This window comes from Anomaloglossus baeobatrachus, chromosome 2 (genome assembly GCF_048569485.1).
Source record: "Anomaloglossus baeobatrachus isolate aAnoBae1 chromosome 2, aAnoBae1.hap1, whole genome shotgun sequence".
NCBI classification, from domain to species: Eukaryota; Metazoa; Chordata; class Amphibia; order Anura; family Aromobatidae; genus Anomaloglossus; species Anomaloglossus baeobatrachus.
In genome coordinates, this window is record NC_134354.1 from 591,957,091 (window position 1) to 591,971,771 (window position 14,681).

The window sequence follows — 14,681 nt, forward strand, 5'->3', positions numbered from 1 at the left end:
TGATTTGATACCTGACACAGTGTGCTCCGACATTTAACACATTGTTCTCTACAGCTCCATATTTTGCTGTTTAATATAGCAATAGTGACCCTTAGTGGTCTGGATATAATTATTTATTCATTTTTTGATACACAGTATTATATGTAGTTATCCCTATTTAGACATCATTTGGGGGAATATACAATTGAGAGTAATATTTACAGCAATCGTGACCCTTACCGGTCCGGATGTAATTACTTATTCAATTTTTGATACACCAGATTATATGTATTATCCGTATTTAGATATCATTTGGGGGAATATACAATTGAGAGTAATATCCACAGTTCCGTTTTATACATATATATTTATGATGCATACTAGTTGCCCGAACAAAGTACTTGTATAAATTAAATATATGTGATAATAAATTCAACTTTTGATACAACCACTATCTTTGTATGATTGGGCTTTTTTGATATTTTTTTTTCCTCTTGTTTTTATGTTTACATTGTGTAAGAATTAGATACTCTTGATGAATTTGCCCCATTGTGCCCATGTCCTCAAAGGCTAACCAGCCACAAATTAATCTGACAATATTTTTTGTGAATTTGTTTCAGACAATATGTGTAATACAGATTTGCGTGACTTGTGCTAAAGTATTGCCCTGTCTTTATTTTTCTCAGCATTTCTCCAAGCAGTTTAAGGAGATGTCGGCAGCTCTGGAGAATGTTTGATGCAGTACTTACCGAGGCTTCCTGTGATGGCCAAACCAAGAAAAGATTATTGAATTTCAAGCAGATAATTTCATTATGTGAACATGTAATAATTCCTTATCAATGACTTTGTCTTTTTTTTTCATCTCTCACTTTCTATTTCATGTAAATATTAGGCCTTGTTCATACTGCATTTAATTTCTGCAGTGTGTCCAGGGGTTTCGTCTGAATCCCATATATTTTGTACACTTGGCAGAGCCATAGACTGCCATGAGATGAACACAAATAAAAAAAGAAATTGTTTATAATTATTTTTTCTTATTTTTTTTTTCTGAAAGTGTATCTCTTTTCTGACAGAGAAACGTGATCTATGATTCCTTCAGGGATTACATCTACCATATTTTTCGGACTATAAGACGCACCGGACCATAAGACACTCCCTAGTTTTACAGGAGGAAAATAGGAAAATTTAAATTTTAAGCAAAAAATGTGGTCATAACACACTGTTATGGGGCAAGGATCTGCTGCTGACACTGTTATGGGCTAATGTCCCCAAATTCTCTACTAAGGTACCCCATCCTGGCAATGATCCTCCTGCCTTGTATATGATCCAGCATCCTTGTATATACAGTGCCTACAAGTAGTATTCAACCCCCTGCAGATTTAGCAGGTTTGATAAGATGCAAATGAGTTAGAGCCTGCAAACTTCAAACAAAAGCAGGATTTATTAACAGATGCATAAATCTTACAAACCAACAAGTTATGTTGCTCAGTTAAATTTTCAACATAAAGGTGTGGGTCAATTATTATTCAACCCCTAGGTTTAATATTTTGTGGAATAACCCTTGTTTGCAATTACAGCTAATAATCGTCTTTTATAAGACCTGATCAGGCCGGCACAGGTCTCTGGAGTTATCTTGGCCCACTCCTCCATGCAGATCTTCTCCAAGTTATCTAGGTTCTTTGGGTGTCTCATGTGGACTTTAATCTTGAGCTCCTTCCACAAGTTTTCAATTGGGTTAAGGCCATGAGACTGACTAGGCCACTGCAACACCTTGATTTTTTTCCCTCTTGAACCAGGCCTTGGTTTTCTTGGCTGTGTGCTTTGGGTCGTTGTCTTGTTGGAAGATGAAATGACGACCCATCTTAAGATCCTTGATGGAGGAGCGGAGGTTCTTGGCCAAAATGTCCAGGTAGGCAGTGCTATCCATCTTCCCATGGATGCGGACCAGATGGCCAGGCCCCTTGGCTGAGAAACAGCCCCACAGCATGATGCTGCCACCACCATGCTTGACTGTAGGGATGGTATTCTTGGGGTCGTATGCAGTGCCATTCAGTCTCCAAACGTCACGTTTGTGGTTTGCACCAAAGATCTCGATCTTGGTCTCATCAGACCAGAGAACCTTGAACCAGTCTGTCTCAGAGTCCTCCAAGTGATCATGAGCAAACTGTAGACGAGCCTTGACATGACGCTTTGAAAGTAAAGGTACCTCACGGGCTCGTCTGGAACGGAGACCATTGAGGTGGAGTACGTAACTTATGGTATTGACTGAAACCAATGTCCCCACTGCCATGAGATCTTCCCGGAGCTCCTTCCTTGTTGTCCTTGGGTTAGCCTTGACTCTTCGGACAAGCCTGGCCTCGGCACGGGTGGAAACTTTCAAAGGCTGTCCAGGCCGTGGAAGGCTAACAGTAGTTCCATAAGCCTTCCACTTCCGGATGATGCTCCCAACAGTGGAGACAGGTAGGCCCAACTCCTTGGAAAGGGTTTTGTACTCCTTGCCAGCCTTGTGACCCTCCACGATCTTGTCTCTGATGGCCTTGGAATGCTCCTTTTGTCTTTCCCATGTTGACCAAGTATGAGTGCTGTTCACAAGTTTGGGGAGGGTCTTAATTAGTCAGAAAAGGCTGGAAAAATAGATAATCCAAACATGTGAAGCTCATTGTTCTTTTTGCCTGAAATACTTCTTAATACTTTAGGGGAACCAAACAGAATTCTGGTGGATTGAGGGGTTGAATAATAAATGACCCTCTGAATAAACTTTTCACAATTTTAAAGAAAAAAGAAATAACATTGTTTTTTGCTGCAGTGCATTTCACACTTCCAGGCTGATCTACAGTCCAAATGTCACAATGCCAAGTCAATTCCGAATGTGTAAACCTGCTAAATCTGCAGGGGGTTGAATACTACTTGTAGGCACTGTATGTCCCTCATCCTGCTATATACCGCCAGCCTGCTATATACCCCCATCCTGCTCATATATACCCCCATCCTGCTCATATATACCCCCATCCTGCTCATAATATACCCCCATCCTGGTATATGCCCTCATCTTGGTATATGCCCTCATCCTGCTATATACCCCATCCTGCTATATGGCCTTTATCCTATGGCACAGAAAAAAAAACAAACGTTTATACTCTCCTTTCCTCACTTCCTGAAGCATCGCTCGTCTTCCCCTCTGTGTCAGCAGCAGCGCCGCTGACCTGTGTAGACCCGTTCCCCTGCAGCATCGTGATGTCCTCCTGTCTGCCGGCCCGCTGATGTGTGTGGAGCCATGTGCGCACAGTGATGACGTCATCCCTGTGCTCACCGCTCTCTACACAGATCAGCGGGTCGGCAGACAGGATGACATCGTGAAGCTGCAGGAAACGGTGAGTAGTGAGTATACTGTACTTTTTCACTGGCCCCCGTGCTGATGATGATGCACGGGAGGCAGTGAATATAGCCGCACATGATCACTCCAGGCTGTAGTTGCCAGGGGTGATCACGAGGGCCGGCTGTTTATTATGCGCGCATCCCCAGCCCATCATCCCGCCCACCCGTCAGCGCCGCTTCAGCGCTGAGAGATGATGAGCGGGAGGATGCATGTATGCATATGAAATGAGCGGGCCCACGTGGTCACGGCAGACGCTGCTACAGCCTGCTCATGCCGCCGATGACCCGCTCCACCGCAGCACCCTTATTCCCCGCAGCCCTAAATTCAGACTATAAGACGCACCCCCCACATTTGGGGGAAAAAAGGGTGTCTTATAGTCTGAAAAATACAGTAAATCTTATTTTTAGGGGAATCCAGTCAGAATCCCCAAATGCATTGTGTGTGAACAGGACTTTTAGGCTATGTGCCCACAAGACAACGTACCTGCGGATTTTGCCGCAGATGCCTGCGGATTTTTCTGCATTTTCCAGATAAATCCGCAGGTTTGCGCAAGTACAGACACTCACCATGTTATCCTATGGGATTTGGGGAGTGCTATATCAATGCTGCGGATTTCCCACAGCCGCACATAACTGCATGTCAATTATTCATGCTGAAATATCTGAGGATGTCCCACCTTTCCACTATGGAGATACAGAGCGGGACTTCCGCAGGTATTTCCGCATTTGTTCCACAGGTTTACCGCAACAAAAATGCTCAAATCCCGCAGCAATGGATAGCTGCGGATTCCGGGAAGCAGCTGCAGTAAACCTGCGAACAAACCTGCGGCAAAGCCCGCTGGTACATTGTCCTGTGGGCACATAGCCTTAAATGGTTTTTTTTAGCTAGAGATGGCATGTCCCTAGCAGGTGTTCTGGACACTGTCTGGAAAAACCCTATAATTACCGCACATTCAGTGCTGATTTCCTCCAGAGAGCTGTGGTCATGACATCTACACTGTGTTCCAAATTATTATGCAAAAAGAGTTTAGGAGTGATAAGGTTATAAATTTTTTGTTTGTCATTTAAACTCACTGATGGTGATGTGTGTCAGGGCTCTTTATATCACTGAAAGCAATTGCAGATACCTGTGCAAATTAGTTTGGAAGGTGTGTCTAAATACAGGCAAGAATACTTAAGACTGTTCCACATTATTAAGCAGCCTACATTTTTTGCCAAAATGGGAATGAAAAATGATGTGTCGGCTGCGGAGAAGCAACAAATTGTAGTCATGCCTTCACCTAAATACTCCACAATCAACATTGCCAAGACACTTCATCGTGATCATCGCACAATCAAGAAGTATGTAGCTGATTCACGGCACACACGTGTGCGTGCTGATAAGGAAAAATTGAGGACTCTTTCCAACAGGCAATTACATCAGGTTAAAAGAACAGCTGCTAAAATGCCTTGTCATAGCAGCAGACAAGTTTTTGAAGATGGTGGTGCCTCCAACGTCCCCTGAACAACAAGATGCAGGGTCCTTCAGAGGTTTGCAGCTGTGCGTAAGCCATCCTGTCTACCACCTCTATCCACTGCACACAAGCAGAAACTGCTCCAGTGGGCTAAACGACACATGAAGACTGACTTCCAAACTGTTTTGTATTCACCGATGAGTGCCGTGCAACGCTCGATGGTCCAGATGGATGGAGTGGAGGATGGCTGGTTGATGGACACCCCATGAAAACACGGCTAAGGCGCCAACAAGGAGGAGGTGGAGTAATGTTTTGGGCTGGAATCATGGGGAGAGAGATTGTCGGCCCCTTTAGGATCCCTGAAGGGGTAAAGATGAACTCCATAATCTATGTGGAGTTTCTAAAACAGCACTTCCTGCCATGGTTCAGGAGGAAGAACCGTGCATTCCGCAGCAAGATCATTTTCATGCATGATAATGCACCGTCTCATGCTGCAAATAACACATCTGCATCTCTGGCTGTTATGGGCATAAAAGAGGACAAACTTATGGTGTGGCCACCATCGTCCCCTGACCTCAACCCCATTGAGAATCTCTGGAGCATCATCAAAAGGAGTATCTATGATGGCGGGAGGCAGTTCACATCTAAGCAACAGCTCTGGGAGGGTTTTCTGTCCACATGCAAAACAATTGAAGCACAAACCATCCAAAAACTGACAAATTTAATGGACGAGAGAGTCCAGAAGCTTCTTTCAAACAAGGGATCCTATGTGCATCACCTAGAATTAAGTTTTGACTTGAAAACTGATTTCATTATTGTAATAAGCTGATAATGCTTATAATTTTACAATTGACTATTTTGTTTTTCAAAATAAAAAGGTTGAAAACTCTGCTGTGCATAATAATTTGGAACATGTATTTTGAGTGCATTTTGAGTTATTATTTTTAAAAATATACTGTTTTCATAGGCAGTTTGATCAAAAACATTTCAATTATACTCAAATAGTAGATGACTGGAAAATAACAATGACTGCAATTCATAAAGGTAATTTAGGAAAATATGAAAAAAAAAATTTGCATAATAATTTGGAACACAGTGTGTATATATATATAAGTATTAAACATGTCACCATTTTTCTGAGTAAATATATTTTTAAAGGTAGTATTGACATAAATTTCCTATTAGATGTCTAACAACCCATTCAATCCACACAGGCAAAGAAATCAAATCAACCATAGATGTCCAAAAATGAAGTGATGTGAAATGATGAGTAATGACACAGGGAAAAAGTATTGAACATGCTTACTGAAATGTATTTAATACTTTGTACATAAGCCTTTGATGGTGATGACTGTTTCAAGATGCCTCCTGTAGTTGCTGAGTCTAGTTGCATGCATTGCTCAGATGTGATTTTGGCCATTTTTCCACACAATCACTCATCAAATCCTGATTGGTCCATGGGCTCCTTCTATAAACTCTGAGCTGTAGTTTCTTCCATAAATTTTCTATTAGATTCAGGTCAGGTGACTGGCTGGGCCATTCTAGCAGCTTTATTTTCTTTCAAAGCAATTGAGAATTTTCTTTGGCTGTGTGTTTGGGATCATTGTCTTACTGAAATGTCTATCCTCATGTCATCTTCATCATCCTGGTAGATGACAGCAGATTTTTATCAAGAATGTCTTTGTACATTTGTCCATCATCCTTCCCTCAATTATATGAAGTTTGCCAGTGCTGTATGCTGAAAAACAGGCCTAGACCATGATGTTCCCACCTCCAAACTTCAGTGTTGGTTTGGTGTTTTTAAGGTGATATGCAGTGCCTTTTCACCTTCAAACACGGTGTACATTATGGCATCCAAAGAGTTCAATTTTAGTTTCATCTTACCAGACTTTAATCTCCCAATATTTCACAGGCTTGTCTAAATTTTGTTGAGCAAACTTTAAACGTGCTTGGACATGCTTTTTGTTCGTCAATGAAGTCTTGTGTGGGGAGCGTGCATAGAGGCCATGGAGGTACAGAGCATTACTTTTATAGTTTTCTTTGAAACAATTGTACCTGCTGTAGTTTTCTACAGATGGTTCTTGGCTCTTGGACAATTCTTATGATACTTCTTTTCACTCCTATTTCTGAAATCTTGCAGGGAGCACCTGGTTGTGGCTGGTTTATGGTAAAATGATGTTCCTCGTACATCCGAATTATAGCCCCATCAGTGATCAATGGAACCTTCAGTAGTTTTGAAATTCTTCTGTAACACATGCCATCAGTATGTTTTGCAAAAATAAGGTTGCTAAGGTCTCATCATGAGATGCTTCTCGTGTAGGACCTTGGTAAAGAGACACCTTTTTTTTTTTTATATAGACCATCAATTGAACCAGCTGATATTATTTGTCACTAAGTGTCATGATTTATTTCTAATTGTTGATAGATTTCAGATGGTGTCATGACTTTCCATGGCTTTTTGCACCTCTTTCTTCATGTGTTCAATACTTTTTCCCTTTGTAATTTCTCATTATTACTAGGGATGATCGAATACCTCAAATATTCGGCTTCGCAAATATCTGACGAATAGGTTGCCGCTATGTGAATATTTGATGCACAATGTCAGTCTATGGGAAGCCTGAATAGTTCCGAATAGTTGTTTTTATTCGGGTTTCCCATGGACTTACATTGCGCATCGAATATTCGCGAATAGTTGAATAGCGGCGAGCTATTTGGCAAATATTCGCGAAGCCGAATATTTGAGGTATTCGATCATCCCTAATTATTACATATTTAATTTATGGATATCTATGGTTTGATTTTTTTTTGCCTATGTGGATTGGAAGGGTTGTTACCGACATCTGATGAGAAATTTACTTATTTCCCACTCTATATGGACCAAAGTAGTTGCAACAGCCAGTTGCGATGTAGTTTCCATACAGCTTTTGAATGGCATATCAGTAAAATCAGATCATAAAGAGCTGCATATAGGTTAATACTAGTGTCTGTCTGGGGACATATTCCATTTATATAATGAGAGTTTTGCATCTCATTATATAGTGAATTGAGGTCCATTTTACACAGACCTACCGTCAACATGATACGACTGCTGATTGATAAACTTTTACTGATCAACAGCCGTTTGACTACATTACACATTCAGACCAAAGCAAACGAAGTGCACTGAGCGATGTATCTGTACCTGCTACAGTGCAATAACAGAAGTTTGTCATCTACAGTCAGACATATGGTATTATTGATAGACATCAGAAAAAGATAAGATTGTAAGAGTAAGATCAAAGTGGTCCCAGAAATCCCAGATATCAGTACTGGTTTTATTATAGTTTTGGTTGCCCTCTTACTAGGACATGAAGTTGTAGAATTATCTTTAATAGCTTACCATTTATTCAGGTCTGTTTTACATTTCTATGGCGACTTGTTATAAATACATATTTGGTATCTTTTAATTGTGTCAACCTTATGCTATGTTGGATCCATTTGCAGTTTATAATTGGGTCCATCATAATGATGACAAGAATATTGGTAATGATTTCCACCAATTCATAGTAGGTACTTGAGTATGAAAATACCAGCCGGAGCTGGTACAAGTCTCAAAAACCCTTTTCCGTAATTATAAATCCATTCACTTCTCAACTCAGACACAGCTTATCCAGAAAGGACAGCTCTGTGAGAAGAACCCGCCTTTACTCCACTTTACTGCAGAATACTGAAGAAGAATATTGCTGCAGACTATTGTAGACTCGCACAGTCTTCTTGTTGGTGCTTGCCTTCTCTCATCTATATATATAATTGCCTTATTCTGTCTGTCTGTCTGTCTGTCTGTCTGTCTGTCTGTCTGTCTGTCATGCTCCGAAATTGTGTCCTTACGGTGACACAAAGCTGATTGGCCGCTGGGCTCGCCATGGCCCCGCCCCCCCACACGGATTGGCCTCTCGCCCCGGCTCTCTGCAGGCCCCGCCCCCCTCACGCAATGCACGCTCGCTGTGGCCCAACTGACACGGGGCTCCGATTCCCAGGTGAGTACACACACATCAGATCACACTCACTCTCACACACACCTCACACATCACATCCACAAATCACAACATGCTGGGATATCACTTGCTTCTACACCGGCTCCGTCAGGATACCGGCAGCGCCAGACATAACCTTGCGATGCTGGGATCTTAACGGAGGCCGTGAAAGCTGGTAACCATTATACACATCGGGTAACTAAGGTCCCTTAGTTACCCGATGTGTATCATAGTTACCAGTGTACACCGGCTCACACTCACTCTCACACACACCTCACACACACATCACATCGCATCCACACATCAAGGTCCTGCAGCTGCGGAACATACAGACACATAACAGCACACACACACACACACACATACACACACACACACACACACATACACACACACACACACACACAAATCAGATCACACTCACTCACACACACACATCACATCGCATCCAAATACTCACAACATCCTGGGATATCGCTTGCTTCTCGGCGGCGATATTGTGCTGTGAGCTTCCAGGACCTGACGGAGGATCACATGGCCAGAAGCATGTGATATCCCCAGATGTTGTGAGTATCAGCGCGTATGTGCAATATCGTCAGTGTCTGTGTGTGTGAGTGTATGCGATCGGGTGTGTGTGAGTGGATGCGATCGGTTGTGTGGGTGAGTGGATGCGATCGGTTGTGTGGGTGAGTGGATGCGATCGGGTGTGGGTGAGTGTCGGCAGAGGAGCACGGCGTGCTGGAGGAGGCTGGGAGCAGAGAGGCTGATCTTGGGGAAGGCTGGGAGGGGGAGGCTGATGCTGAGGGAGGCTGGAAGGAGAGAGGCTGAGCAAACGTGCTCCATCCGCCATACTGCGCACTCCCCATCGTGCTGCATCCCCCATGCTGCGCACTCCCAAACGTGGTCCATCCGCCATGCTGCGCACTCCCAAACGTGGTCCATCCGCCATGCTGCGCACTCCCAAACGTGGTCCATCCGCCATGCTGCGCACTCCCAAACGTGCTCCATCCGCCATACTGCGCACTCCCAAACGTGCTCCATCCGCCATACTGCGCACTCCCCATCGTGCACCATCCGGCATGCTGCGCACTCCCAAGCGGATGGAGCATGATGGGGGGTGCGCAGCATGGCGGATGGAGCACGTTTGGGAGTGCGCAGCATGGCGGATGGAGCACGTTTGGGAGTGCGCAGCATGACGAATGGAGCACGTTTGGGAGTGCGCAGCATGACGGATGGAGCACGTTTGGGAGTGCGCAGCATGCCGGATGGTGCACGATGGGGAGTGCGCAGCATGGCGGATGGAGCACGTTTGGGAGTGCGCAGTATGGCGGATGGAGCACGTTTGGGAGTGCGCAGCATGGCGGATGGAGCACGTTTGGGAGTGCGCAGCATGGCGGATGGACCACGTTTGGGAGTGCGCAGCATGGCGGATGGACCACGTTTGGGAGTGCGCAGCATGGCGGATGGAGCACGTTTGGGAGTGCGCAGCATGGCGGATGGAGCACGTTTGGGAGTGCGCAGCATGCCGGATGGTGCACGATGGGGAGTGCGCAGTATGGCGGATGGAGCACGTTTGGGAGTGCGCAGCATGGCGGATGGAGCACGTTTGGGAGTGCGCAGCATGGCGGATGGACCACGTTTGGGAGTGCCCAGCATGGCGAATGGAGCACGTTTGGGAGTGCGCAGCATGACGGATGGAGCACGTTTGGGAGTGCGCAGCATGCCGGATGGTGCACGATGGGGAGTGCGCAGTATGGCGGATGGAGCACGTTTGGGAGTGCGCAGTATGGCGGATGGAGCACGTTTGGGAGTGCGCAGCATGGCGGATGGAGCACGTTTGGGAGTGCGCAGCATGGCGGATAGAGCACGATGGGGAGTGCGCAGCATGGCGGATGGAGCACGTTTGGGAGTGCGCAGCATGGGGGATGCAGCACGATGGGGAGTGCGCAGTATGGCGGATGGAGCACGTTTGGGAGTGCGCAGCATGGCGGATGGACCACGTTTGGGAGTGCGCAGCATGGCGGATGGAGCACGTTTGGGAGTGCGCAGCATGGGGGATGCAGCACGATGGGGGGTGCGCAGCATGGGGGATGGAGCACGATGGGAGGTGCACACCTCCCCCCAACACACACACACACGCGCACTGCACAACACACACACACTAGGAATCACAAACAACGCCCTACACAGACACCCACACACACAGACAACGCTGCACACACAAATATACGCACATACTGCACAACACACACATTGCTCAAAACATACCTCCCCCCAAAACACACCACACCCACACAAACCGCACAACACACACACACACAACGCTACAGACACACAGCGCTCCACAAACAACGCAACACACGCAACACACATACAACACCGCTCTCACCCCCCGCGACACTCAGAACATGTACAGCGCCCTACACAAACACTTGGTAACTACACACAACAACATCTATATATATATATAACAAAAATCATACATGAACTACACAATACGTAAATTCTAGAATACCCGATGCGTAGAATCGGGCCACCTTCTAGTTTTTAATAAGTGCCTGTTTGTCATAAGTGTCAGGCAGTAGCCACATCATGATGACCAAGCTGATTGTGCTGCTATGGTGCCTGTGTGACCAGGAGCAGGGCATTGAAGGGCTCCAGATCTGGCCATGACAAGAGCTCCCCTTGTCTCCAGACCACAACTCAACTTCATATGCACAAATATATGAGGTTGTAGCGTTGGTCTGGAAACGTATGCATGTAAAGGCAGTCATATACAGGAATATGCCAATACATCATTTTAAAAAAAAAAAATCAAAATTATATGTCTCCCTATAGGATAAAACAATCTAAAAAATGAATGAATAAAAATGTTTAAACATAGGTTCCTGTACACTTATTTTTGCATATTCACAATTGTACAATAAATGTATTTATGATTTAAGTAAAACCGAAATGGAATTGCTTTTTCCCCCCTTATGTTTGAAGAAATAAAAATTGCATTATGTATAACTAAAATACCTTCAAAAAATACATCTCCCACAGTTACCGCTTTATACAGTCCAAATAACAAAAAAGAAACATTAAAATTGCTCAAATGCAATCATATTTTGAAAAACTAATAGCGTGATAGGGTCATTATTGGAAATTAGCAATTTTTTTTCTCAGAATTTAATACCATATGTTTGTTAGTCCATAGATCCTCATTTCTGCCTTTTTTTTAGCATTAAAACTATAGTTACAATGTAAACTGGATGACACCTGTTTTCTGGAAAGGGTTATTCATCTGATGTTGTTACTAGGGTATGACATCACTTTATGATGGTGGTCAGTCCTCCTGGGTCCTCTAAATCTTTCCTGTGAATGAAATGGCTGTAGCGCTCATTTAGCTTTGTGTCACCATTAGTCTCAGTTTTGGGTGGTGACATAGGCGGTGTTGGGGACTGCAGTCAGGCTGTACCGGGCACTACAGTCAGGCGGTGCTGTCAACTGCTGCCCGACCCTGTACACGTCAGTCGGGCTGTATTGTGGTTCCTTGTACAATGAGGTGACCGGGTGAGCCACTATGCAAGAATAAAGCAAATGAGATACAGTGCTGAATAATTCTTTTATATTCTGTTTCCCTGGGGACCGATTATAACGCAATGGCATATACAGAAGCAATATGCCAATAAATAAGATTGGAATAAAACCTTAATGAATGCTACAGATGTTGGGGTTACCTACAGTGATTCCAACTTTTATGTTTCAAAATGTAACATGTTTATTAATGAAAGTTTCACATGTCACTTTTCTCACTATAATGGCAGACGATCAGCTATTAATTAGAAATAAAGTACTGGAAAAATCAACTTCTAATTACTTGGAAAATGCAGCTACTATTCTAGAGGATTGAGGAGGGCAAAGTGGTCCTGTAGCAACTAAACTACATCTAAATATTTGATGCAGGCATATGTTAAATATGAATTATAGATAAGTAATGTACCTTATGGTGATGTATAGATTTTTAGCAGCGCAAAATGTTCTATTTTTTATACTCTTGAAGAGGATAATTTTACAAGTTTACATACATCAATATAACAAAAATAAAGAATAAAAAGTACTTCTAACGTCATACCCATTCTATATGTTGTCTAGAAATGGACACAATGGGAAAATGACACATATTGCTTTACATCTTCATGCATACTCCAACTCCTGGTTTTACAAAATACTGTACAAGATGATGCCTTCTAGTCTAAAAAAAAAAAAAAATTTATGCATATTACTTAACACCCCCATACACATCAAATAGAACACAGTTGAACTTGATAATTTCAGCGGGATCAGCTGACCATCCGATGTGTATGGTTCCACTATCTGCCCACAAACAATTTATATCGGAGAACATAAGGACCAGGTGGTGGGAACTCAATTGCTTGATTCTTTTGTTCTGTACAAATACAAGCCACTGTAAGATGATTCTTGCAGTGATTTTTGCGTAGCGAATACAGGAAGGCTGGGCCAAGCATTCCTGTGTATCAGGATGTTGGGAGAGTTGGTGACAGATATGTCATCCTTGTTCTGTCTGTTTGGCACATTGAACATTTTCATAAACTCCAATGGGCACGTATTTTCAGTGCTAAAAAACCCCCACAAATGTGTGAGTAGACCATTATGCCTCCCTCCTATATACATCATAAACAAAAATATCAAAATTATGCCAACAATCTGCTAATGTTCTCACCTTTTAGTTGAAAAAAGGAGCTGATAAGCGTAAAGTAAAGCTAATATATCCCCACCTGGGGTCACTAAAAGGCTGTACAGTAGGACAATGACAGTGACAGACTACTGCTTCTTACTATCACTTGTAGATTCCTTCCATCGTCTCTTTCAAACACAAGTAAAAACCTCACGCAGATCTGACTTCAAACCATTGCTCTCCTTTCATACTGGCATCACTTGAAAGCAGATTGAAATACAATTATTCTAGATACAGCGTTAATTCATGATGTACCACACTGAACAGAAATATAAACGCAGCACTTTTGTTTTTGCTCCCATTTTTCATGAGTCAAAAGCTCTAAGGCCCTGTGCGCACACTGTGTTTTTAGCCACGGATTTGCTACGGTTTTTGCTGCAGAATTGGTGCAGTTTTTGTTCATAAGCTTCATGCAGTTCTTCCCCAGCAAAGTCTATGAAAAATCCAAAATGCTGTGCGCACGTTGCGTCTTTTTTACTTACAGGTTTTGCTGCAGAATTTCTGCAGCAAAAAGAAGTAGCATGTCACTTCTTTTCTGTGTTTTTCTGCGTTTTCCCTGTGTTTTGCCATTGAAAATGTTAAAAAAAAACGCAGGGACAAAACCACAGGCAAAAACACGGTAAATCTGCACCAAAAACGCATGCGTTTTTTTCGCAGGTAGGTGCGTTTTTTGCTGGATAAATAAATCCGCAGTGTGCACACATAGCTTAAGACTTTTTTCCAGCACCCATAACAGCACCATGAGAGAGGGGATCCGCACTTCCAGGACAGGAAACCTACAGGATAAAAAGGGCAGTACCTCTCCCCGCATCAGTTGGTTTCCTGTTCTTGAACAGGGAGCCTCCAGGAATCGGCGGATTCAGGATTTTCCTTGAGACTGAACAAGTGAAGTTCCAGCCTTGACCAGCCGGTGTTGCCAGAGACACGCGTCCTGCTGCGGCTGGCTGAGGGAGATGTGTCTGTGTGTGGGATCACCACTGTCAGAGTGCACCACAGCAAGTTCTTGGGGGCTGTGACTGGGATGGCAGTGTTCCCCTGCATCAATGAGTTCATGGGGGCAGTGAGAGACTCCCTATAACAGGTGGATGGGTGAGAGACCAGGGCGGTGTAGTGGGTGGC

The 14,681-nt window shown here is 43.8% G+C and overlaps 1 protein-coding gene across 1 annotated transcript in view; it reads left to right on the top strand.

Annotated features, from left to right (window-relative positions):
* The window catches only part of COMMD6 (COMM domain containing 6), a 49,356-nt gene extending 48,350 nt beyond the window's left edge, over positions 1 to 1,006 (top strand). The window contains exon 7 of the mRNA XM_075334369.1: positions 666 to 1,006. Coding sequence (XP_075190484.1) covers positions 666 to 716 — 51 coding nt within the window. The 3' untranslated portion in view covers positions 717 to 1,006. The remainder of the gene's footprint in view (positions 1 to 665) is intronic.
* Positions 1,007 to 14,681: the final 13,675 nt, after the last annotated feature.